General features: G+C 41.2%; 1 protein-coding gene across 1 annotated transcript in view; it reads left to right on the plus strand.

Annotated features, from left to right (window-relative positions):
• The window catches only part of PALS1 (protein associated with LIN7 1, MAGUK p55 family member), a 2,503,255-nt gene that overhangs the window by 1,904,846 nt on the left and 571,269 nt on the right, over positions 1–27,140 (plus strand). Inside the window, exon 14 of the mRNA XM_044074024.1 lies at positions 20,811–20,826. Coding sequence (XP_043929959.1) covers positions 20,811–20,826 — 16 coding nt within the window. The remainder of the gene's footprint in view (positions 1–20,810; positions 20,827–27,140) is intronic.

Raw genomic sequence — 27,140 nt, forward strand, 5'->3', positions numbered from 1 at the left:
GGTAGCCATTCAAGGTTACATTAGGAGAAGACATGCAAGCAGAATTACAGAATTTGAAATGAAGTTAAGGCATATGTAATCAGACCCTTGTTTGAGAGACGATTTGGGAAGCCCATTGTCTGCATAATTCACAGTAATTAGCAAGATTACTGGAACAGAGGGTCACTTATTTAACCAGAGCTTTACATTTGAAGGCCTTTTCTATTTCCTCAACTGCCTAGAAATCCTTGGCAACTAGATTAAGGTAGGAGATGGGTAGTGGTATGATTACAGTAGTTAGACATCCGTCAGTGGATAATTAGAAGCCCATCTAATATTTCGGAATGTTTTTAAAGAAATTTTGCAAGGCTTTATGCGTCAGACCTGGGCCCTTGTAAACTCTTATCTTTGGCAGGAAACAGTCCAGATTAAGTTAACCTACCTAATTTAACAAGGAATCAAGTAGTACAGGTCCCCCCCCCATTGATATAGAGGAGATAAAGGGAGAACAAAGCTAGAATGCTTTCTGGGAGGCCCCTTGGAGACGCTATCTTTCCATTTGAAATAAGGAAGGGAAGAAGTGTGGGATAGATTTTTGTGGAACTTCCAGATTATAGCCAACAGTAGTTTAAGTTGGGGAGAAGTCGCTGCAGTTGTACGTGATTTTAAAACCAATGAAGAATCCCTGATGCCTCCTCATCTTGTCAGTCTGTTTCGGTTCTTAATGGTTATTGTATTGTAGCTTGTAGGATTTCAAAATTTCCTCTCTAATAAACAGTGATCAGTCAAGATTTATTTTGAGAAGGCAAACTTTTGACACTGTTAGCTTCTTCCAGCAAAATAAGAACTTCAAGAGAGAGAGGAGGAATAGGCTTTTAATTTTGAGTTTTGAAGCCATGTAGACATTTGGCCAGGCAAAACAGGATTGCGTGTTTTTAGTGTTACCGATATTTAGCTTTGTAGATGCACTTGTTCAAATTTTATGAAAAGTATATGTTGACACTTGCCTGTGTGAAGTTTCTGTCCCTTTCATATTAACAGACACCCTCAACAGGGAAAGCCGTCTTTCCACTATTTCAGGGAATTCAATGTGATTAGTGGTTCCAGATCAGAGATGAGGATTGCAAGTTGTCACTTTATGCAAGTGATTTATTATTTTTTTTTTTTGAGATGCTGAGGAACATTTAAAGGAAATTTCAGTGGAATTGGAAAACTTTGGGATTTTTTTCCTGGGTATAAGTGGAATACATCAACTGTGGTGGAATTAATGTAGTAACTTCCATTATTGACCACTAGTGATATAATTTCCTCCTCAGGAATCCCTTTGGGCATGAGTGTACAGTCAGCATTAGAAAAGATGTACACATTTTTACCCCAGAAATAACTTACTTCAACTTCTGTGAAGACCTACTGACAGTCATTTTTGTGAATCTAAACTGTACAACTGTTTGTTTTGCTGTAGGTCCTGTATGTGTGCTAGGCCCTTCCTGTTGCTTGTTCATCTCTATTACAAATAATAAGGAGGCTTGGGGTTTCCTTCAGATGCTTAAACATATACAGACACATCAGGATGGATAGCAGCATCTTTAAATATGAAGGAGCTAACAAACAGAGCTTACATACATACATGTTCACATCTCAACAGCTAACTATAAAATGGCAATCAGGATTGCACGTGCTCGGTACTTATACTCTAGTGCTAGCCATTGGATAGCTTCATAAAGGTATGTACACATGGATATTGATCTACATGCTCCCTCTTAAAAAGATTGCCCTTCATGCAAAACAATATTAGAGCTAGGCATGCATTACTATGTACATTGGAAACAAAATACCATGTTTATATCCAAGTTGCTTGATATCTGCTACAGGGTTTAGAGATTTGACCATGTCTCGTGACATAGTTGGTACTAGATTTAGCAACACGGATAGTCTGCAGTGCACAGCTCATATCAGGAACGTCTGGATTCGTCATAGGAACAGGAATGTCTTCTGGAACTTCCTCTGGAATTGAAACACCGGACAACTCACTCTGAGATAGTCTCCTTCTCACCTGCTATTTGCTATTGTATAGGCTCGGACACGGTCTCAAATGCTTCTGATTCCATCTGAAAGTTGCTCCTTCTGATTCCACAATGTACAGTCTCTGCTCTGGATCAGTATTCTTCACGACACCAATCCGATCATAACCTTTGGATGTTTACATCCTTACCACTTCTCCTTCTCGTAATGGATTGAGTGGTCTACTGGTCTTACTGTAGCAGGACTTTTGGGATAGGTGCTTCTTCAGCAGATTGGCTTTCACTGATCTGTTCTTGACACATGGAACCATCTGTTGACTACTTACTGACTGGTAATGTGGTTCTGGTTTGTCTTGATAGAAGTCTCTGAGCAGGTGAACCAAGATGTTTATCTAGAGGAACATTTATAAGATGTCAAGATATTCAGGAAAACATCAGTATTATCTCGTTTTGACTTCTCAAGCAACTCTTTTGCACTTTGAACTGTGCATTCTGCCAAACCATTTGATTGGGGGATTCTGGACTACTTGTGACATGAGTAAAGTCCCATTCTTCAGCAAATCTTTTGAACTGTTGGCTTGTAAACTACATGCCATTGTCAGAAATAATTTGTGTGGGTTTTGTACATGGTAGTCCGCAAATCTAGTTAAGCTGAAGTTCTTTCTGTTGATGAGGCTTTGTATTTACATACTGAAAAAGAAGTACCAATGTCTTGTGACATATATGGTCAAAATACTATTTCTATCCGCCTTCTTTTGGTAAATTAATTTCCTGGGTGACCACAATGCAAGGTAGTAATGTCCTCAGGTTGCAAGGATTTCGGAACAGCGACTTTCAGACCTTTCATTATGATACCTTTGTCAGACAAAATCTCATTTCTGTATGGAAAATAAGGTTACAGTTCTTGCGGTAAACTAGATTGCTTTGACGGCCATCCTTAATTGATAAAGTGGTTGAGCATTTGTAAAACTGGATCTGTGGCTATGTGATCTCTTAGTTCATCAAGATGCATGGAAGAAAACATTCTTGCTTCCATGACTTCCAAATCATCAAACAATTGAGAACCTAGATTTTCATTCTGTTCGGTGGTATTTCTGGGTGATCTGGATAATGTATCAGCAAGATAAAGAAGTTTGCCTTTCTTGTAGACAAGATTGAAACTGTACTTTTCCGATCTCAGCGTCATACATTGCAGTCGGGCTGGAGTTGAATGCATTGGCTTTCTCAGGATAGTGACTAATGGTTGGTGATCTGTTTCGATCTGGATAGGTCTACCATAAATATAATCATGGCACTTCAAACATGCAAACACAATTGCCAAAAGCTCTTTCTCAATCTGGGCATACTGCTGTTCAGTTTGGGTAAGAGTTCTCGATGCATAGGCAACAAGTTGATCCTCTTGTAAAATAACTGCACCAAGTCCACATTTCGAAGCATCACAGCAAAGTGTAATTGGTTTGTGAATATCAGAGTATCTGAGCGTCGGCAGACTAGCAGTTCTCTGTTTCAGGACATCAAATGCTCTTTGGTGTTGCTCAAACCAAGATCAGGATACATCTTTACGTGTTAGCTCTGTGAGTGGTGCTGATAGTTAGCTTAAGTCTGGAATAAAGTTGCCTAAGTAGGTGACCATGCCAAGAAAACGTTGCAGGGCTTGAACATTGTCTGGAGCTGGCATCTCAAGAATGGCTGATTGCTTTGAAGGATCTGGTTGTAGGCCTGTACTCATAAATAAGTGACCAGTATAAGGAACTTCTTGTAGCCTGAATTTGCATTTCTGTGCATTGAGTCTAAGATTCACTTGATGTGCCCTTTCTAGAGTTTTTCTGAGGTTTCTGTCATGTTTGGATTCATCACGACCTCCTACTAGTATGTCATCTACTATGGTAGCACAAGGGTTCCCGGAAATAATTTGCTCCATTGCGTGCTGAAACACATCACTTGCAGAACGTATTCCAAATGGCATTCTGAAAAATTTGCACCTGACAAACTGAGTACTAAAAAGTAGTAAGCAATGATGATTTCTTGTCAAGCTGAATTTGCCAAAATGAACTCTGCATCTAAGACAGAAAAAGTAGTGGCGTTTGACATCAAAGCTGCAACTTCGACTGTGCGCATTGGATGATGAGGTCTTTTCAGCGCTTTGTTCAAATTTTGTGGGTCAATACATATTCTGATGTCATCTGAGCTTCTCTTATGAGCTACCACCATGTATGACACCCATTCCATTGGAGTTTCCACTAGACAAATCACACCTTGTTGTACCGTTTTGTCTAACTCAGCCTAGACTCTGTCCTGCATGGTTATTGGAACTTTATGTGCTGGTCTGATAACTGGACTGACCTCTGGGTCTAACGTCATGGAGTATACAACTGGAAGTTTGCCTAGTTTGTCTTGGAAAAGATCAGCATAGGTAGAAACAAAGTGCTGGGCAAAATTATAGTTGTATTTTACGCTAACATGATGGACTTGTTAAATGAAATCAGTCCCATTTTTAGAGAGTCTCTGAGTCTTAATGACTGAACGTGTCTTTTGACCATGTAAAATAAGTCGTAGCTTCTACTCTGCTGGAAGTAACATGAAAGCAATACTGAGCCTTTGGTTTGAATTTCTTCACCTCCATAAACAACAAGATCTGATGTTATCTTATTCACCATTCCTCACATTAGGGTCTTGGATCCGATATCGGATCCGAGCTGGCATACACAGACAGCTTAGCTCAAGCTCCTCCCCTCCAATAATGCTCTGCTGCCATCTAACCCCTCAGATCTCGTTTGCTGCTTAAGTAAAACTGACACGGATTGCTCAGCTCCTCTTAGTGTTATATTTGGGACTTATGTTGATTTGAGTTAATTCCTGTATATTATACTGCTTGTGATAGTTGTCTTTCATTTTCTATCCCCTCCCGGCTTGGTTTTATAATTTTTTTTCTTTTGGCTCCCTTTTCACGGGCTTGTTGGGGTTTTTGTGTACTGTTTGGTACGAGTTAAAGTAGCTTAGTCTAGAGTTTCTAGGTAGGTAGTGAGTGATTCAGATGGTTTTGTGTTAGGTATCTGAACTCTGGCTTATTTCCAGACTGCGAGTAGAGTTTTCCCTTGGTTTTGGTGATGTCAGATAAACCCTTTGGGTTTAAGAGATGCTCCTCATGTGGCCGGAAAATGCCTATATCTGACTCACATGAGGAGTGTCTATATTGGCAGTGACCACCTCGAGATGGAGGGCAGTATTTGTGCCACCTTCAACCCTAGAGCTCTGGTCAACCGCCAAAATAAGTTGTTGATCAAAAGTCCTAGTGAAGGGAGGCCACTTGGTCACTGTTCCCTGGCCAAGGCGGGCTCCTCAGGGGCTAAGAAGGGGATTCCTTTGGTGGAGGAAGCTCCATCCAAACGTCTCAGGCTGTCTGATCGCAAGTCCTCTGATCTGGCTCCAGCCAGGGCAGTTTCGGATCCGAGATCCTTGGGTCCTGGAACTTCCAGGGAGTCTACTCCTGGATCCAAAGGTTTGGATCCAAAGCCTTCGGATCAGATACCTTCGGCTCCCTCCCCCTGATTCAAGGCTCTGGATTCGAGACCTTTGGATCCGAGGGTAGGAGCTTTGACCATAAATCTGACCCTCTCAGATCTGAGGGATTTGAGGGCTGCTACTTCGGATCCTTCGTTAATTTCGGCGCAGAGTAAGTCTGATCTGAGAGTCATGCCGGAACAGATTGTAGTGGAGGACCTTCCCCTGGATCCCTTTATTTCGGTGCAGGCCTTTTCTTTTCCCTAGTAGGTCTTACTCCAGGGAACACAAGAGATGACCCTCTGGTTCCAGGCAGGGCTCTCCCACCAGGTCTTCCATATCCTCCTGATCTTCAGGACTGCCTTTCCTATGGATATGGACAGGATGATGTGGGCCTTTCCGAAAGCTCAAATGGAGTTTGGGCTTTTGACTTCCCTGGCCCAAAGGTCAGGAAGCCAATCTCCCACTTCTGATTTAACAGCTCCTCATCTGACCATTGGCTTGGATTCTGAGGGACTGAGGCCAGGGGAGTGTCTGGGCCCAGTTTGGTCTCTACCCCTTCGGGATCGGCGGTTGGTGCTGCTTCTGCACCACCCCCCACCCCCAGGACAACCCATCCCTCCGGGCATAGCTGTTTAACCGGGGTCCATGTGGTTGGATTCAAGTCCAGGTTTTTCAGACCGGTCTCTTCCCCTGGTTGCTTAGGCCTTTGACAGCTCTGGTCCGGTGTTGTCCAGCAGAGTGGGGGGTCCGGGGAGGTCTGCCTTCTCTTCTGCTATGGTATTGTTGGCAGGAGAGGGGGACGGGACCTCCTCCAGTTCTTCCACTTTCCAAGCGGCGGAAAGGTCCTTCTTTGCTATCAGAGCTGCCTCCCCGCACACAGTCATCCTACTCAGCCTCAGTATTTGAGTGGACCTTCTCATCCTGGTCCAGTCAGCCCATTTGGTCTAGCCTCCAGGGGGGTGCCTCCCCATCAGAGGGTCCCCTCCTCTTCTGAGTCTTCCCCGCGGCCTCCAACAGAGGAAGTTCCTAGGGGGAGGACATTTAAGAGGAGACATCTAGACTCCCCCATGGAGTCCTTAACTGAAGATACGGATGCTGATGAAGGGGATGGGTCCCAGACATCTCTGCCAGAGGGCGTCTCCTTTGGAGACATACTTGAGATCCTCAAGGCCAAAGGCGGTTGGTCTACCCAATCCCTGTCTTCTGAGGAAACCATATTTCTGGAGGCCTTCGGTATGGGCCCATCTACCTCTTGGGTGCCCCCCACTGCTGATCCTCTTATTAATCTCATGGCCAATAGGGCTTGGAAGGAGCCAGATACCATGGAGCCAGTGCCTAAGAAAGCAGACAAATTTCTCAGTCCCCCAGCAGATAAAACTTTTTGGTCCAAGACTGTCCTGGTTGATGCTATTGTGGTGGCTGCTGCCACCAAAAAATAATTGGCAATGCAGAGCTCTTCTGTCCACCCTCCCAACCGCGAATCCAGAGCTCTGGACAGATTTGGAAAGCAGGTGTTCGCTTCAGCTTCCTTTAACCTGCGAGCCTTAAATGATCTTGCTCATTTCACCCATCTCCAGAGAGATTTGATAAAAGAACGGTCAACTTCCCTCTCTGGGTCCATGTCTGAGGAGGAATTTAAGGTGATTTTTCCCAAGCTGTCCACCTTTCCTCCGGTTGCGAATTCGTCCATGAGGCTAATTTCCAATGCTGCAGAAGGGTCCTCACGGGCGGTGGGTTCAGGCATCGCCATTAGTCATCATGCCTGGCTGAGCCTAAGCGAGTTTGCAAAGGACTTCATGTCGTTTATCAGAGCCCCCTTTGATGGTTCCCACTCTTTGGTCCCAGCTTGAAAGAGACATTGACCTGCAGTGAACAGGAAGGGAAGACATTGCCGGCTATTGGTATCAGGTTTTCTGCCCCTCAAAGGTCCTTTTCTAAGACCCAGAAGGGGAGTAAGAAAGGATGTTCAGGATGATTCCTCTTCCAGGGGACAGGGAAGAGGTTTCAACAGTAGACGTCACCCTTAGGGACAGAGGAGGCCCGCAGAATCAAGGTTCCAGGGAGCCCTTCTCTGAGAAGCCTTTTCAGTGTCCATGAGACATTGCCCGACTGTCCTTCCCTGGAGGCATTCAGGGGTTGGTTATCTTTGCACCCTCTAGCCTGGGCGTTGCATACGATCAGTGGGTGCTAACAATTATAGCCAGAGGCTGTTGCATTCCCTTTTTGGAAGTTCCCCTGAAATCCAGAACTCTTCCAGACATGCCACCCAGTCAGAAAGAGTTTGCCTGACAGGAGGTTGCGAACCTTCTTCAAAAAAGAGCCATCCAAGAGGTCCCCGCAGGGCAGAGGAAATCTGGAACTTATTCCCGCTTCTTTTTAGTTCCAAAGAGAACAGGGGACCTATGTCCTATTCTAGACCTCAGTGGCATGAACCTGTTCGTACAGAAGTCGAACTTTCTGATTTTCACTGTACAGTCGATTGTGCTCCTTTTACACAGCAGTGACTGGATGTGCTCAGTGGACCTCCAGGACACGTGCTACCATATAAAGATGGCTCGATGGTCCAGGAGGTTTCTTCGCTTTCGCTTGGGAGCAGATGATTTTCAGTTCAGGGCCCTGCCCTTTGGCCTCACCTCAGCCCCCCCCCCGGGTTTTCACCAAATGCATGGCAGTGGTGATAGCTCATCTCTGGCTGCAGGGAATCCAGGTATTTCCCTATTTGGACGATTGGTTCCCAACGGCCCCTACAAAGCAAAAACTGTTGGACAACATTCATACCTTACTTTCCCTGTTCCATCAGTTGGGAATTAGGGTGAACATGGCCAAGTCTTCCTTGATTCCTACTCGTCTGGAGTTCATAGACACTGTTGGATACCACCACGCAGATCACAGCCCTTCTTTTTCACTGGGTGTCTCTGATTTGCACCCAAGTTCAAGTTCTGCTGGAGCAAACATGCCCTCCGGCTTCACCCCTTCTCAGGGCTCTAGGGTCCATGGCAGCTGACATTTACTTATTTCTGATGGCTTGGTACCACGTGAGAGTACTTCGGTGGATGTTTGCAGTTCAGTGGTCATCGTTTTTGCATTCCCTGTCATTCACCATTCATCTCAACCCAGTGTGTAGAAAGCATCTTTCGTGATGGGTTAATTCACCGGACCTCCTAGAGGGCAGGTCGTTCTCTCCACCAGCTCCCACGGCCACAGTCACCTTGGACACTTCCCTACTAGGGTAGGTGGAAATTTCCAGGGGAAGACAGTCCAAGGGACATGGTTGCCTTCGGAGACCAAACTGCACATCAACATTCTGGAGATGAGAGCAGTCCTCCTGTCATTGCAAGCTTTTCAGGATTGCCTCCCTCGGGGAACTGTTGCAGTTCTATCAGACAACATGGCAGTTGTTTGGCATATAAACAAGCAAGGAGACGCACATTCTTATCTGCTTTGTTGCGAGGCCATGAGGGTCTGGGAATGGGCGATGTCCACTGGGTGCATTCTCATTGCAATGCATAATCCCGGAGCTTCCGTGTTGGGGGACAAATTGAGCAGGTCTATTCTGACCCCTCACGAGTGATCCTTGAATCCAGTGGTGGCTCAACAGATCTTCCATCGGTGGGGGATGTCCGATACAATCTGTTTGCATCTCCTCTCAACCACAAATGCAGCAGTTATCCCCCAGGAATGTGCTCACTCATGACTGGCCTCCGGGTCTCCTGTATGCCTTTCCACCTTTGTCTGCAATTCCCAGAGTACTTCAGAAAGCCAGATGCCTCGTGACAATTGATCCTCATTGCCCCCTTCTGGCCTTGGCAGGTGTGGTTCCCCATTCTACGGTCTCACTTGAGTCACCCACCCTGGGTGCTCGATCCAATTCTGGATCTTTTATCTCATCCGTCTGTGCTTTCGCTCCTGAACCTTCAGACCCTGTGTCTGACAATGTGATATGTTCATTTCCAGTGATTTTGGATAAGTCCAGGCTAGCCTCAACCATAAAGGATATTATCCTTGCTTCCCAGAGGCCTTCCACTAGGAAGGTTTATATCAGTAAATGGAAGAGATTTTCTATTTGGGCAAAGAATAAGAATCTGAACCCCTTTTCAGCTTCCATTCTTGAGATCCTTCTCTTTTTAAGGAAGGGGCCAATTTCTCCACGACCAAGGTTCAGTTGGCAGCAGCGTCAGATTTTCATCGTAGTGATGATTCTGCCTTTTCTTCCAGTCTCTGCAAGGCCTTTTTAAAAGGCGTTTTTCTTTTGCGACCCCCTGTGAAGCATCCATCTCCTCTGTGGTATTTGACTTTGGTGCTGCAGGCATTGACAAGACCATCCTTCGAACCGGCGGCATCTTGTGATGCCAAATCCCTTTCATGGAAGACTGATTTTTTGGTGCCAGTAACTTCAGCAAACAGAGTCTTGGAGCTGCAAGCTCGTACAATTAAGCTACCGTACTTAATTTTCCATAAGGACAGTGTGTCTCTGAAACCAGATCCATCCTTTATGCCAAGGTGGTTTCAACAACTAATCTTAATCAATGTATTCATCTTCCAGTATTTTTCTGTAACTATGCCAATAAAGGGGAATATATCCTGCACACCTTGGATGTTCATCAGCTTAGTTTCTACCTACATAAGACTAATGAATTTAGACGTTCAGACCAGTTGTCTGTAGCCTTTTCTATGACTAGAAGGGACAGAGGGATTTCAAAAGTCACCATCTCCCACTGGATTTCGCAATGTGTTTCCTTCATTTACTCTTCAGAAGGTGTTCCTTTATCTGCACCAGTAAAGGCTCATTCCACAAGGGTGGTGTCTACCTCAACTGCATTTGCAGATCGTCAATCCTTAGATGACTTTTGTGTGCAGCAGCAACATGGTCTTCTCACACGTTCATCTCCCACTATAAGTTGGATTTGATTTCTAGAGGAAGGGCTTCCTTTGGCTCCACGGTTCTTCGGCATGTCCTTCCTTGAGGCCTCCCAGGATTTAGGTAGCGGGGGACTCTGACCCTAACGTGAGGAATGGTGACTGCAGATAAAGATGCCAAGTTATGATAAGTACATAACTGTAATTTTGCATACCTTGCCACATTAAGCCTTTCACCTCTACATACTCTGGCAGATGTTTCTGCAGACATAACATTGCACTTAGAACCTGTATCAACTTTGACCTCGGTGGATTTGCCATTTATCCGAACATTACAATATACTTCTTTCTTGCCCCTTAAATCAACTCCATTAACTGTTTCATGAAGCATTGACACACCACCAAACTAGAGTAGGCTTGTCACAGTCTAACTGATCAAATCGTTTCTTAAAATGTTCCCTTTTAATGAAGGAATGTGGGCCTTTTGATTTACAAAATCTTTTGAAGTGATTCAATTTATTACATTTGTGGCATTGTTGACCAAAAGCTAAATACTTTTCCCTTTTAGATTCGACAGTTGGCAATGAAACTAGGTTGGGGCCCTTGCTTTGAGTGTGCTTGACTCACACTTTGTGCTTCACTGAGGCTGTGCACAGTCTGAAATGTGTTAGAAAGTTATGGGGTTTGCCAGTAGGTCCTGTAGGGGTTACAACTGCCATGTGCTTGGGCCAGTTTCTTTTAACCACGTGCTGCATACTATCTACATAAGCTTTATCGCTGTGCCTTCTGGAGCTGCTCTCATTTGTGAGCATATTTGTGTGCTTTTCTGTGAGCTCATAGATCTGACAAATGTCAATGGCCTTATTCAAAGTTAAATCACTGTCACAAGGCAAACTCTTTTCTCACTGCACATCTTTTATACCACACACAAGTCTGTCCTTTATCAACTCATCCCTTAAGTCACCAGATCTGCATGTTTTTGCTTCATTTCTCAGGTCAGTTATATATGCTGCAAAAGTTTCACCGGGCTTTTGATCCCTTGTATAAAATAAGTGCCCTTCCATTGTAACATTTGTCTGGGGGTTACACATTTCGATAAATTTACAGTTTAAGCACTCTGGGTCCATCCTTGACTCAGCCTGTACAACAATATGGCAGTTTTCCACCTATCCAGCATAAATAGCAGGTTGCATACACAAATTAGCACTCCTTTTCAATGGCTTTTGACCCAGCTAAATTAAGTAGAAAACATGTCTTTGTATGGTCATCTTTATCAGAAAATGCAGCCTGTATGAAAATGTACTCTTGCTCATACACTATTTGGTTCTCAGCAATGTTATTGTCGAACACAAGTGCACTGGGTTTTCAATATCCTTCTGCCATGCCTGCAAAGTATGCACAAACACACTGAAAATATGGCCCTTGTAATTATGTATGAACAAACTGTTCTGTGAGCTTGTAACAACATTCAAATGCACAATAAACTCTTCTAAATGCTTTACTTTGTGAAATATGCTCTGTAGTGGCTGTGCTCTGCGAAATATGCCTTGTAATGGCTCTACTTTGTGAAATAGCTTTATTGTAACACTGCCTAAACACGCGAACAGTTTATACACTTATGAAAACTCAGATGTCTTTGCTTAATACTTAAATGCATATTTTTTGCGAAAAATGCAGTCATTTCCCTTTATTTTGTTTGTTTTATGCAATTGGACTTCATTTCAAACATTTTCTGTAGTAATTCAAATATTTATATCAATATCGTACATATTTGCTTATGCAAGTGAGTGTTCTGTATGCCTTGTTTCATACTGTGCAAAAATAGTGCCGAGCAAGATTTAATAACTGAAATTCATTTCTAACCTGTTTTACAAAGTATGCACATTTTGGGGATGGTCCACTGCTGTATATTCCACTAACATCTGGATAAGTGCCTTAAATCATTTTCACCAAGCCATTTTAAACTTCATGCCCCTTTACTGTGCCAGTTGACTGCAGGTTCTTTGGATATGTCGTTTCTGATATCATGACCTTTTGGATATGCCACTTCTGTCACTGTCCTTTTAGACACCATGTCACTCATTTGTCTCTATTACAAATATTAAGGCTTGGGGTATCGTTCAGATGCTTTAATATATACAGACACATCAGGATGGATAGCAGCATCTTTAAATATGAACAAACTAACAAATGGAGCTTACGTACATACATGTTCACATCTCAACAGCTAACTATAAAATGCCAGTCCGGTTCGCACGTGCTCAGCATTTATACTCTAGTGCAAGCCCTTGGATAGCTTCTTAAAGGTATATACACATGCATATTGCTCAAAAAACTCGTGGCACTTGACAGCAGGAGGAACCATGAAGAACACCAGTGTGAGGAACCACTTTATTAAAGCATTAAACGAATGCACCACTCACTAATGTGCAATAACTCTAAACGTTTAACTGTCTCAACGCGTTTTTCGTTCACAAAATAGAACTTCTTCAGACATGCAACAACCCCCTTATAAGAATTCTTGTCAATAAATTAGAAACAAAGAATATGCATCAAGGGATGACAGACATGGTAATAATATGGAAGGTGGCAATTTTAATTTAAACTTGAAAAGACACTTTGGAATTTCCTGACCTGAGGAAGGCTACTATTGTACAATCGGGCTATGTTTATTCATTTCAGAATTATAAGATTTTTAATTATAGCAATATAGAATTGAACGAAAGTTATTTTAATTTATGAAAGGGCTGAAGTTTGTGCCCAATAGAAAATGTGACAGCAAACTCATCATTGATGTAAAATTATTTGTAAGAAAGAAAAATCTTGAGTTAATGTTCGCTAATGATGGTACAGAAAAAATAGAGGATAATAATCTTAGAAAGAAAAGTAACCCAATTGATTGATTATTCTACAAGCATGGTATGTCATTCCAACTGCGTGTAAGCTATTTTTAGAATATGTAACTTGGTTATATGAAAATGACTGTTTTGGCTAAACTTGTTATTAAGAACTGAGATTGCTGCTGCCATTTCTAGTATATGTAACTTGGTTATACAACAAACGACTGTTTTGGCATAGCTTGCTAATTAAAACAGAGATTGCTGCTTTGTTGTTCAGATAAGCTTAGGGTATTGATGGTTACTGTGCATAACTTCCTCATGTAACCAATACTACTGGACATCACTAATTTAATTTGGTTTAGTGAAACAACACTAGCGGATACACTTAAGACTGGCTTGATTTAAGTAATGCATTTTTAGCTTCCTAACGTAGTTATGTAATATGTTCACTAACTGTGCTTGAATGCCGCTCAGGCTATGGGCATTAGGAACATTTTACTAAAATAAGTGGTGGAGTTTTTGTGTGTAGTAGAGATTGATCTAACTGATTTTATGTAGAGATTTAGCTCTTATGGTCATTCATATGTTGTAATTATGGAAGTAAATTCTGTATCAATTTCAGGTTCTATCCCCCACAACTCTCATTGAAAGACTAACAACATTAAAAGAACTATCCGCTGCTAGCGACTAAGAACGAAAAGCAGTACAACTCTGACCCACTATTTTAAAAGACTATACAAGGTTAATATCTATAAACCTAAGTATATTTTCACTGTTAAAACGCTGAACTGGGTCCATAGCACTGGAAATTATCCTCATGCTCCTGTAAATTATTACAATTGTACCAAACCTAGATAAACATACAGTCACTCACTATATTGCTATCTAAGGGTAAATACAGGTGTTTACTCACTCCAAAAGTTTATTTTAAACTGCCTGTATAACTATAGGTTAAATCTAGCTTCATTTAGTGAGTTACCTACCTTGCAAACACTGAACACAGGTAGATTGAGATTTGGTTCATCCCCACTCCGCTCGCCACCCAGCCGCCAAGTCCCATTCTCCCCTAGTATCCCTAAATTTATATCTGTTAAGCCACTCCCCTCCTAATTAACCAATCACCAAAAGCTGCACTCTTAACAGCTCTGCCTCTAATAGCCAAGTCTCTCAACAGTCTGTTCATAAAAACAACTAAACACTAAAACCTGTCACAATGCAAGCACCCAAAATTCTTCCTTTAGTACCCTTGATAGTCTTCCCATATATCCTCACAATCTATGAAAATCAATTCAGCCTAGGTTTTCAGTACACTAAATTCCATATCGCCTCCCTACCAGTACTGAACAAACATGAATGCTTCTCTACTACCCATTCTTCCAACTCCACTACCCCCAAATACTTCCAATCAGATAGTCACTCCACCCCAAAAATGAAACATTACCAAAAACTCTTATTGAAAATACTAAAACTCATAGTTAACTTATGCTACAACCTCACGATGCATGGCAACATCCACCCTAACCCTGGCCCAGCCTACACTGCTGCACCTAGCTCCCACACTAATAATCCTTCCAACATTACTCTGTCTAATTGACGCCCCCAACTCGTTCTTAGCTTGTCATCTAAACATTAGAAGCTTAAATAATAAGGTTCACAACTTGCACGCCCTCTTAGCAGTCCATTCCCCAGACATACTATGTCTTACTGAAACCTGGCTAAAACCAACAACTAAAGATAATGAGGTAATACCCCTTGGGTATCAAATACTTAGACTTGACAGAGCTAATAGGAAAGGTGGTGGAGTCGCTGTTCTCTACAAATTTAACCTAACAGTCACTCCAGATATCAAACAACCACCCCAAGATAGTAATGCTGAAACCCTGATTACCAAACGTCAAATTAATAACAACAAATGTAGATATATTGTCTGTCTACATTCCCCTGGGTAAAAATGCTAGCACTCTAGAAGACATCCTACAATGGTTACCAAGTAACTACCCCCAAGAAACCATTGTTCTTGGAGACTTCAATACTGACTGGAGCTCCTGCTCCTCTGAATCTCCCACTGCCCATATTAACCTATGTGGGTTTTCACAGGTCATTTCCACTCCCACCAGGCTTAATAAATCTAATAACAAAGAAAGTACCCTAGACTGGATACTTATCAATGGCCATCCCCAGTTATACAAGTCCGGGACTTTGTCCGATGACCTAAGTGACCACTGCCTCACTTATATAATTAAGCTCAAAGCTGACAACCCCCAATTACCCACTTACAAAACAATAAGATCCAACAAAAACTTTAACCTCACCAACTTCCAAAATGAGCTCAGAGCATGCAACTGGTCTCCCCTAAAACTACTTCCACTGGATGATGCAGTGGAATACTTCAGTAACAAATTCCTTGTCATCCTTGACTCCCATGTCCCAACCTGCTCCATCAGAACCAAAACTAAATCAGCACCTTGGCTCTCAAAAGACACAAAATCTAAAATCATACTTAGAAATAAACCATGGGCCACTTGGTGTGCTACAAAAGACCCACAACATCAGCTTAGATGTAGACAATTAAGGAACAAAATCTGTTACTCTGACAAGAAGAACTATTACCATTTGCAACAGAAAAACCATAAGAAACCCCAAAATTTCTGGGCTGGCATAAATAAGCTACTTCACTCAGGACATACTTCTACTCCCTCGCCTTTAGCCTCTACCCGTGATTCACCAGTAGACACTGCAAATACCTTTAATAGCTTCTTCACAGAAACTATCTAGACCCTGGCCAGCCAACACACTCCCACCTCCTCTGTCTTAGATAATAACACACCTAATTCCCCTCTCTCCTTTAGCTTTCAGTCTGTTCCTGTCACTCTAATCCGAAGTCTTGTCAAGAAATTAAAGCCTACCACTCTGGCTGCCGATCTACTCCCAGCAGAGTACTTGCAAAAGGCTGCTGACGTCATAGCCTACCCAATTTCAGTCTTGATAAATAGAACCTTATCCGAAGCCTCCGTCCCCTCAATTTGGAAAGTATCCCATGTTATACCTCTACATAAAGGCGATAGCTCCATAGAACTATCAAACTTCAGACCCATAGCCGTTCTATCTCCACTAGCTAAAATGGAAAAACTGTGTCCATAAACAATTCATACACCACCTAATTCAAGGTAAGCTGCTGGCTGACTCTCAGCATGGTTTCAGGTCATTCCACAGCACCTCCTCAGCTCTTCTCTCTTTCTCTAATGTCATTAACCTTAACCATAATAGCAGCCTACTTTCCTTCACTCTTTATAGATCTATCCAAGGCTTTTGACATGGTTAACCATCAGTTACTCATCCATACCCTGAAAGCCTTCTCCTTAGACTACCACTCTCTCCAGTGGTTTCGGTCCTATCTGTCTGGACACCATTAGGCTGTCCTATGGAAAGATATGCTTTCATCCTGTCTAACCTTCTCCTTAGGAGTCCCACAGAGCTCAGTAATAGGACCCCTTCTGTTCTCCATGTTTATTAATGACCTCCACACCATTATTCCTAAGGCAATTTGTATTAAATTTGCAGACAACCATGCTGATCTGCTCAGCCACCTCACAAGCAGATCTGCAGTCTTTCAATACTGTTGAAAACTGGCTCTCACTAATTGCCGTCTGTTGTTAAACCCTAAAAAAACAAAGTTGCTCCTGTTCACTCCAACTCATAGGTCCAGCTCTCCAACCATTACCATAATATCTAACAAATGGGACCATCGTCTCCCCTGAAACCCAAACCAAAATCCCTGGGAGTCATAATAGACCATGACCTTACATTTGATGCACATGTCAGTCAAACCATCAAAACCATAAACAAAAAACTTGGATCCCTTTACAAGCTCAAACCCTTCCTCACTCTTCTTGTCAGAACTGCTATTGCCCGTTCTAATCTCCTGTCCACTTTCCTGTATGCCTCCCCTCTACTCACAAGCCTGTGCATAACTGAAATTAACAAATTTATCCCACTGTTACAACCATATAGCTAGTTTGCCACTGGTTCAGCCTATAGAACTTAGCACTGTCACAACCTAAATCTTCTAGGGTGGCTTGAGCTACCTTCCCTACTACAGATTAACCAACTCATAAAATTCTCTACCACCCTGATAATACACCAGCACTTAAAAATATTGTCAGCCCATATAGTAATCACAGTATACTTCATTCATCCAATAGACTGTTGATCCAGACAATCAAATCCAACAACACAGCTGATGAAGCCCTGTTTGCCAACTTGGTTGGTAAAACCTGGGATCAACTCCCTGCTAACTTTACTCTTAAACCCTCACTTATACTATTCAAAGAAAATCTCAAAAAATATTTTAAATCACACTGGCTATGCCCTTGTTGCAATCCTGACTAGAATCATCTCTGTGTCTCAAAAACTCTAATCCAATTGTATAATGCATACTAAGTGCCCTAATGAAGAATTTCATAATTCTATCTTCTATCTTTTGTCCTACACTTGTATAGTGCTAATTTCTGATTTAAAATTTGTATAAACAGTGTGTCTCATGTATTCTATAAACTGTCTGTATATGCACATTACTATGTGGAGCTTTTCTCCCCGGGCCGCCTCTGAAAATGGACATGTATCCAGTCAGACTATCCCAGTCAACAAATGTAAAAATAAATAAAAATGTTCACTCTCCCTTTACATCCCCAACTTAGAAACTTTGAAACAGTTGTAGAGAGAGAATTGAGGGAAGCCGCAAGTCTAAGGTGTATTCCAACCTCCCTTATCGGGAGAAAAGGCTTTTGTTGGAATTAAGTAAGAGCAGCAGCAACATTAGAGTTATGAAGCCAGATAAGGGAGGGGGGATGGTGATGATGGATAATATGTATATGGCTAAAATGGAAATAAAAATACCAAAGAGTATCTGATCAATGAAATTAACATAGCCTATTCCAACATTGATTTGGGTTTAAGAGAATTATTATATGATAAAATGATTGACACCAAATTATTTAATTATGTATGGGTGGAAAAAACGGTGACTCTCTCTATTTTTGGGGTCCCGAAGGTACAGAAGAACCTTGAGAGTCCTCCCCTTTCCCATAGTGGCTGCCAATGGCTCAAAGACTTTTGCTCTTGCTAAATACGTTGACAAAATTAAAAGCCATTTGGATGGAACACGAGGGAATACTTAAGGACTCATGGGATTTTCTAAAATCCATAGATCAAATTTTTTTTGTTGAAATATTTTTGTGACAATTGATATAGATGATTTTTCTGTTGTTCCTCATGGTATAGGCATAGATTGGTTAGAGGAGGCCCTCTTAGATGCTAAAAGATTTACGAACAAGGAATTCAGAGTGATTGTGGAGATGATGGACATATTAAACAATAATGTCATTCACTTTGAGGGGGAGTTTTTCAAACAAATTAAGGGGGCAGTGATGGGGGCATGTTGCGCCCCCAGTTATGCTAATATTGTATTAAAAATATGGGAAAAGAAATATATTTTTAATTCCCCTTACGTGAAGTGTTGGTGTCTATACAAGAGATATCTGGATGATTTATGCATCTTTTGGACCGATACTGAGGGCAAACTGTATGAATTTTTAGAGTATATAGGTAACATCACCGAGTTTTTAAAATTTACGCATACTATAACTAGGGAGTAGGTGGACTTTTTAGATGTTAATATTCATAAGGATTTGACCAATGTATTTAAATCTACTGTTTTTAGAAAGAGTACTTTTTCTAATTCCTATTTGTATTATACCAGTGCCCATCCCTACAGACAAAAAAAGTATAGTAAAAGGACAATTAGTTAGGATTTCCAGTCTTTTTCCAGGCTTTTGACAGTCAAGAACCAGGCACCAGCAGTGTATCCCAAAATTTTCACAGGAAGAGCCGGTAGTATGTGAATTCAGCAGGCAGTGGAAGATCCTACCAAGGGAAGAAGCAGGGATTGAACGGGGTCAACCAGAGGTAACTGATGATCCAGCTAGGGATGTCCTAGCTGGTGTTTATTGTGCAGACAAAAGTGCCACTGCTAACTGTCTCAGGATGGCCTTCAACAGTAGCTAGGATTTTAAGATCTTCAATTATTCTAGCATAGAAGTGGAAACTAACCTAGTGGACTTATGTTTGAACCTGATTTAAGGGCTAATATAGCCAGAACAATAATTGATTTAAGGTTATTTGTCTGAAAAATTAATCTGGAATTTTTGTTTAAAGATCAACCAAGGATACAGAATAAATGTAAGGTGTTGAGCACATTCAACCCACCGCTACCACCTGGTTTACTCGTGTTTGAACAAGTGTGTGAGCTGGACTTAAAGGATAGCCTTGAAACCAGTAGACACAGACCTTCAGGTAGAGTCAGTAATTTCACGAGACAAGAATGAGAGAGCTTGAACAGTTAAAGCTTCCAGAATGTCAGAGTTGTGAAACCTGACAAAGGCGGAGGCCTTGTGTCTTTTGATAATGATGATTACATCAAACATATGACAGAGTTACTTAGTTCAGATCATTATGGTATAGCTTCCCTTAATGAAATGAACTGAGCTCACCAGAAAATAAGTGTTCCTTAACTTATTTATAGAGTCCAGGATCCCCTTGGAATTGTACAGTTACTTGTCATGTTTAGCCCGCCTCACTCCAGTGATTTACGGAATTCCAAAGGTCCATAAAGATCTTTTGGACCCACCACTTCGACCTACAGTAAATGGGAGAAATTCTATTAATTATCCCTTGGCAAAGTATGTAGATACAATACTGAAGAAGTTTGTTGACAAGATAATTATATCTGTAGGGATTTGTGGTCATTTTTAAATAGCATCAATGGCATAGAGTGTAAGGATGATATTATACTCTTGACCATTGATGTTAAAGACCTTTATACGGTAATACCCATTAACACGGGTATTGAATGGGTAACCAGTCTAATTCGAACAAAAAGGTGGCTCAGAAAGGGAAATTGAGCTGTTAGAAGAATTGTTAGATTTAATTTTAACTAACAATTATTTTATGTTTAATGGATGTTATTTGCAGAAAACTGGTGTCACTATGGGCTCCCCATGTGAGGCAAGTTTTGCCAATTTGGTGATGGCCCACTGAGAGCTCTACCATGTCTTCAACAATAATCCATTTAAGAATAACATCTATTATTACACGAGATTTTTGGATGATGTGTTCATCATGTTTGAAGGCATGGTCGATGACATCCCGAATTTTGTGACCTATTTAAATGAATCGACTACTTTTCTAAGGTTCACGCACAGTCTGGGACTGGTGGGTATATCCTATCTAGATTTTGTTATATAAAGATAAAAATGCAAAAACATTTAAAGCTAGGATACATAGGAAATCCACCTATTCAAACTCATTTCGGCATTTCACCAGTTGTCACCCTTACCAACAGAAAAGATCAGTACTAAAGGGCCAACTGGTGAGAGCAGCCCAGATGGTATCCGAGGAAAGAGTTCAGACTCGAGTGACAATTACTGTATGACATGTTCCTAAAACGTGGTTACCCTACCCAGTTATTGGATGAATTGATTTTTGAAGTCCAACACAAAAGGTTTAGTGGTGAATATAATCCCATTCTAACATCAAGTTTTCACCCCACTAGATCATCAACCTCTAGAGTTGACTTTCTACATTCTAATAAGGAAGACCCATTTAAACTCACTTTCATTGCATCTTTTAGCCTGGACGCTCTTGTTATAAGGCAGATTATATGCAAGAATTGGAATTTATTAAGGTCGGCTGTGGATTTAGCCACTATTATTTAATCAACTCCTGGGATGACCTACAGAAGAGTTTCTAACCTTAAAAACTTGTTTGAGAGAGCCAGCCCTGTGTTAAGAACTACGGGTATGTATAAGTGCAAAAGTTGTGCATACTGTAGATATATGGAAGTGGGTAAGGTCTTTACTGTAAGGGGTAAAAAGTTCTGTATCAACAAAAGGTTCAATTGTCTATCCAAGAGTGTGGTTTACTTGGCAGCTTTTAAACTCTGTTCTTGCTTTTACATTGGTAAGATGGATTGTAAGCTCAAAGACAGAGTACATGAACATCTATATAGTATTAGGAAATCAAAGATGGAAAACGCCTTGGCAAAACATATCCAGGAACATCCACAGCATAGTTTTAGTTTTCGAATTATAGATCAGATAGACTACAATCCCTGAGGGGGGCCCTTTGGGTTTAATGTTAGAAATCTGTGAACTTTTGTACCAAGTAAAATTGAATGCTTATAGTCCACTAGGCTTGAACGATTTGAGTTCATTAGCTGCATACTAAAATATAAGAGCATTCAAAGGTGAGCAGAACTTCCTTAAACAATTGTAAACAAGTGTATTTGAAGTGAAAAATTTTAATAACATGGGTAACTATTTTATATTAGATTGTTAGTATTGGTTCCATGGTTTGTGTGTCATGTAATACTGTTTGCGGTTGCTATTCACACAGTTTTACAAACATATGTTAGGTGTGTGTTATTTTAAGGTGCCACTTTTTTCATATGCTTTTTAATGTATTTATTTATTATTATTTTCTGGCTTTCAATTTGCTCTTTACAACCTGATATAATTTTAGGTAGTTGGGCTTTCATTTTTAAATGTATTATCATGTGATTTGTTAAATTTGTATATATGGCATGCATTTACTGTGATTATTGGTTTGATGAACTTTTACTTATTAGAGTAAGACGAAAGTGCTTACTTTACTGTGTTTGTAGTGAATAAACGCTCTTCTGTGGAATATTTTGCAGCCAGCAGCCGATTTTTTATTTATTCAGTATTTTATCAAGTGCCATATGATATCAGAGGGGGGGGGGGGGCAATGGGAGACAAACATTGAATAGCGTGAAGTATTTTGGCAACTGATCCTTGAGGTTTGTAATTTTTCAGGACTGTATGAACAGGTCTCCCTTGCCCCAGTGTTGAAACTTAAGGCAGCTAGATTATAATGGTTATATCAACAATGATTAGATGTATTGGTTTTAATACCTGTTTTTATAGTCAAAGCAGTACTTTTTATATATTTTGGATATGTTTATTTTATATACATTTTTTTAAATATTTTTTAAAATATGTTTATTACATATTTTCACTTTATAGCTTTGGATAGTGACAGTGCTTAATTGTATTTGTTCCATATGGGCCGTTATGCCTTGCTGTGATCACTAGAGGGTAGCAGATTAGGATTTCACTCCATTAGTTTGTAGCATCTATTCTCATGTAACAAGGATGAGTTTGCATATATTGTTATATATTTATCTATTTTTATATATGTATAATATTTTATGGTTCTCCAAATCCTCAGCTGACCATTTTTACATGCATTTCATTTTTTACATGTATTTTTACTTGTATTTTATTCAGCATTTATTCAGTTTTTAAAGGTATTTTGCTTAGGGTGAACTTTATTTAATTAATTATGTTAATAAGTGAGGGGTTTGTATTGTGGTTGGTTGATTTTTGTATTTATTGAACCATGTGAGAGAGGGAGATGTTGCATGTCTGAAGAAGTTGTATTTTGTGAATGAAAAACGCTCTGAAACAGTTAAGTGTTTAGAGTAATTGCACATTAGTGAGTGATACATTTGTTTGGTGTTTTAATAAAGTGGTTCCCCACACTGGTGTTCTTTGTGGATCCTCCTGCTGTCAAGGGCCGTTTTCGAGTTTGTTGAGTGATTTACGTAGGCACAGTGTCTCCAGATTCTTTGTGGTGGTTTGGTTTGTTACACACGCATATTGATCTACACTTCCCATTTCTTCACCTTTGGGGTTTTGTAATAAATTGAATAGGAAAGTCATTAATTTTCTCTGGAATGGGCTTTGTCATAGGATGTCTTGGCATGGGTTTATAATTCCTACTGCCCCAGCTGGGCTTGAAAGTCCCTGATTTAGTTGCGTAACTCTGCAGCTTCCTTAAACTCTTATATAATTTAAGTAATCTGAATTACGATCCCATGGAAAGCTCTTATTGCTGGATAAGGAAAGAGTGTCAAGTAAAAATAAATATACATACAGACGTGTGTGTATATGTGTGTGTGTGTGTGTGTATATATATATATATATATATATATATATATATATATAAACACGCACACACACATATACACACATATATGTGCATACATACATACATATACTAAAATATTTGTGAAAAGGGGCAGAACAGCTTCAGTTCAATCTGATTGCAGCAAATATTGCATTTGTTAAAAAAAAAAAAAAAAAAAAAAAAAAAATGGGTTCAGGAAACTAAAATGCAGACCTGCAGAAACGAATCCGCCCCCGCAGAGTTTTTGTTAGTGAAATAGTTGGGGTAGCGTTTAACTGGGTGTACCGACAGCCCTTTAAGTCTTATGAGTATTTGCTAGTAGGCCATGAGTTTTTTTTCTTGATCAGACTTCTAAAGATTGTTTGATATTGCTTGCTGTAGTATTTTAAAATATAATGCATGTTGAACCATTGAAGTCAGTTGAATAATGATGCCTAGAGGTGTTTCTCCTTTTGATAAACATTGTTACTCTGATATAAAAAGTCTTGATAAAGATGCTACCATGTCTCATACATATTTTTTGGTTGGGCAGTAGGAAGTGATTGTATAAAGATTTCTGTGCCATTCTCAATTGAAAAGGATAATCTGATGTCTTTTCCATCTGGATCCAACCTGTAGTTTATCTAATCTGAGTCAGATCTGTGGCTGGCCAACCCAAAAGACTTTAGCCCTGAAGCTCCACCTCCTCTACCAGTAATACCCTGATGTTCATCGTGTTTCACTGGTGCAGTCATTACACTTGAGTTATCCTGCTGGCAATCGGCCTGAGTTCCAAAGTCTTGGTCCGGCGTCTGTCGCTGTCGCCTCTTCCCTGACGTCAGTGGCCAGGGGTATGAAAGTTGCAACCGACGCCATTTTCTTCAGTCTTTCTTGCCGTGTGGTGCCCGAAGCAAAAGCAGTTTGCAAGTGCCAGTCGGCCGACTCCTGAGATTTTCAAAATTGAATTTCAGAACCGAAGTCTTCAATAAAGCTAAGTACCCCGTTGGGGAAACTTTTTCTTGCTCCAGACCGATGTCAGTAAAAGTAAATAATTGTGTTTCTTGTGGGAAGCAAATACCTCATAAGGACTTTCTGCTTACTTGCATTCCTTGCTTAGGCCCTGACCACGACGTTACTAGTTGTCGGTTTTGTGCTAGATTCAATAAACACACTATTAAACGTCGGTTTGATTTTGCTTTACGTTATTTTGGATGAAGATTTAATTATATAATGCCGTTGGAACAACCAACGTCCAGAATGTATAAAAAATGCAAAGACAAAGAAAAAGACAGCATCCGAGGTCCAAAACTGACGACGAAGCCTCTTCTAGGCCAGTTGCCTGTTCTCAGTGAGGTGCTTTTGCAGCCCCTGACACCCGCTACCTCAGAGCCACAGGCCATAACCGACAGCCACGTGGAGACACTGAGGTCTGTGGAAACTCAAGGTATTGGGCCTACGGAAACTAAACCCTCAGATGGGTACGGAGCCGCTGAGCAGGCACCGGCTTCTGAGGGTGTTTTCAGACCTTCACAGCTTACAATTAAGGCTACTACAGCAGCAAAGGCAAAGTCAAAAACACCACTAAAGACAAGGAAGCAAGTGCAGCATTCTCCAGAACAGTCATCCATGCCAAAGAAATAGATGCTTAAAATGGCCGAAGACCTTATTACTTTAATCAGGGGCTCCCATCCCCCTCCTGACAAAAGGCCTAGGCAAGACACTGATTATGATTCCTCTGATCAGGTTTCCATTTCCTCTGATTCTTCTGATCAGGGCTATTCTCTCCCTCCCTATGAGGACTCTGATGCTGAAGAGTCCATTCATTCGGCCTCACCGCCTGAGGATTATTCTTTTGGGGAAACCCTGCACACCATGAGGGAGCATTTCCATTGGGAGAGCCAGGACTACTCGGAATCCAAGAAAAGGCTCAGAGATTTCCTTTTATTGCCTCAGCACAGGCCCCTGGCTAATCCCCCCTGTGCTTGATAGTGTAGATGATGTTTTTTCTGAATCCAGTCTGTCTCCAGATTCTTTACCCCATGCACCAGTAAAGTCAGACCGGTACTACAGGGTCCACTGACTCTCATAAATTTCTTTACAAAAACCCCGCTGTAGACCCAGAAACAATTTCTCAGGGTCCTAAAGGGGTTAAAGCTTCCACTGCCAAAAATCCTGTCCCCTCAGATAGGGATTCCAGAGCTCTGGACAGATGGGGGAAAAAAAGTTTACACTTCTGCTACTTTAGCTGTAAGAGCTTTAAATTGTCTGTTTCACATGCTTAAATATCAACAGTATCTCATGTCATTGTTAAAGCAGAAAATGGTTACAAATGTAGAAAGTCCTGACAGTAAAGAAATGCAGGATTTATTTCATGCAGTTGAACAAGTGGGAAAGCATACTCTGCAATGTGGTTTTGATTCATTAGAGGCTTCTTGTAGAGCCGCAGTTACAGGCTCAGTTATTCGAAGACATGCTTGGTTGAAAGAGCAAAGTTTACCTGACCATGTTAAAGTAAAATTATTGGATGCTCCACTACAGCATGATACTTTGTTTGGTGTTAAGGCAGAAGAGGTGTTTAAGAAAATGGAGGATAAAGCAAAGTCAATGCAAACGGTGAAAGATTTCTTACAGGTTCAACCACCTAGATTTATCAGAAACTGGCCTTCAAAAAATTTGTCCTTTCCAGTATCAGACAGGCCACAAAGAGGCCGATACAGACGCCCAAGAGGCAGATCTCAGCCCCAAGGCTCCTACAGAACTAAACAATGGGGTGCTTCAGCCCCCAAAGGAGGAGAAGACAAATCACAACCTTATAGGAAACGGTCACAATGACTTCCCTCTGCAAATGCCAAGCTCTTACCAGTTGACAGCACCCCTAGGGGGAAAGCTAGCACTTTTCTCAAAAAATTGGCACATGATCACCCAAGACCAATGGGTGCTGAATATAGTTTCTCAGGGGTACATGTTCCACTTCCACTCGCTTCCAAAACCAAAAGGTGTGACAAACCTGCCACAAAACCAATGGGCAGAGGCACAAAAACAGATTGCTGCTCTTATGGATATGGGAGCTATTCAAAAAGTTCCACAAGAAGAACAGGGACAAGGATTTTACTCAAGACTTTTCTTAGTACCCAGAAAAGACCAAGCCTGGAGACCAGTACTGGACCTGTCAATCCTAAATACTTTCTTGGATGTTCCAAAATTCAAAATGTTAACACTACAACAACTTCTGCCCATGCTGGGCAAGGAGGCTTGGCTAGTTACTTTGGATCGCAAGGAGGCATACCTGCATGTCCCAATCAGACAATTGTGCAGAAGATACCTCAGATTTATAGCAGGCTCAATGCATTACCAATTCTCTGCACTGCCCTTTGGCTTGTCTACTGCACCCAGGGTCTTCACAAAATGCCTGGCACCATTAATTGCATTTTGCAGACAAAAAGGAATTCAGATATATCCCTACTTGGACGACTGCCTTATTCAAGCAGAGAGCAAGGACATTTCTAAAGCACCTGGCGTTTGTAAAAAAATTGCTAATTTGCCTAGGGTACACAGTAAACAAAAAGAAATCAAAACTAGTGCCCTCTCAAGAGATAATATTCCTGGGTGCAAGCTTAAATACAACTGCCCAAATGGCTTATCTCACTCCAGACAAACAAAGGCAACTGACTCATTACTTTCAAATGATGGCAACAAAGACCCAGCTCCCTGCAAGAAAAATTCTGCAGGCCCTGGGTTTCATGGGCATCCTGCATTCTACTAATTCCATATGCAAAACTGCATATGAGGAAACTACAATGGTATCTAAAAAGTGTTGTGACTCAGCATTGTCACAGCCTAGAGACAATCATAACCTTGATTCCCTGCCTACAACAGGAGTTTCGATGGTGGTCCCAGGCCTGTCACCACAACA

The sequence above is a fragment of the Protopterus annectens genome, chromosome 6.part0 (assembly GCF_019279795.1).
Source record: "Protopterus annectens isolate FY-2018-M chromosome 6.part0, PAN1.0, whole genome shotgun sequence".
Taxonomy (NCBI): Eukaryota; Metazoa; Chordata; order Ceratodontiformes; family Protopteridae; genus Protopterus; species Protopterus annectens.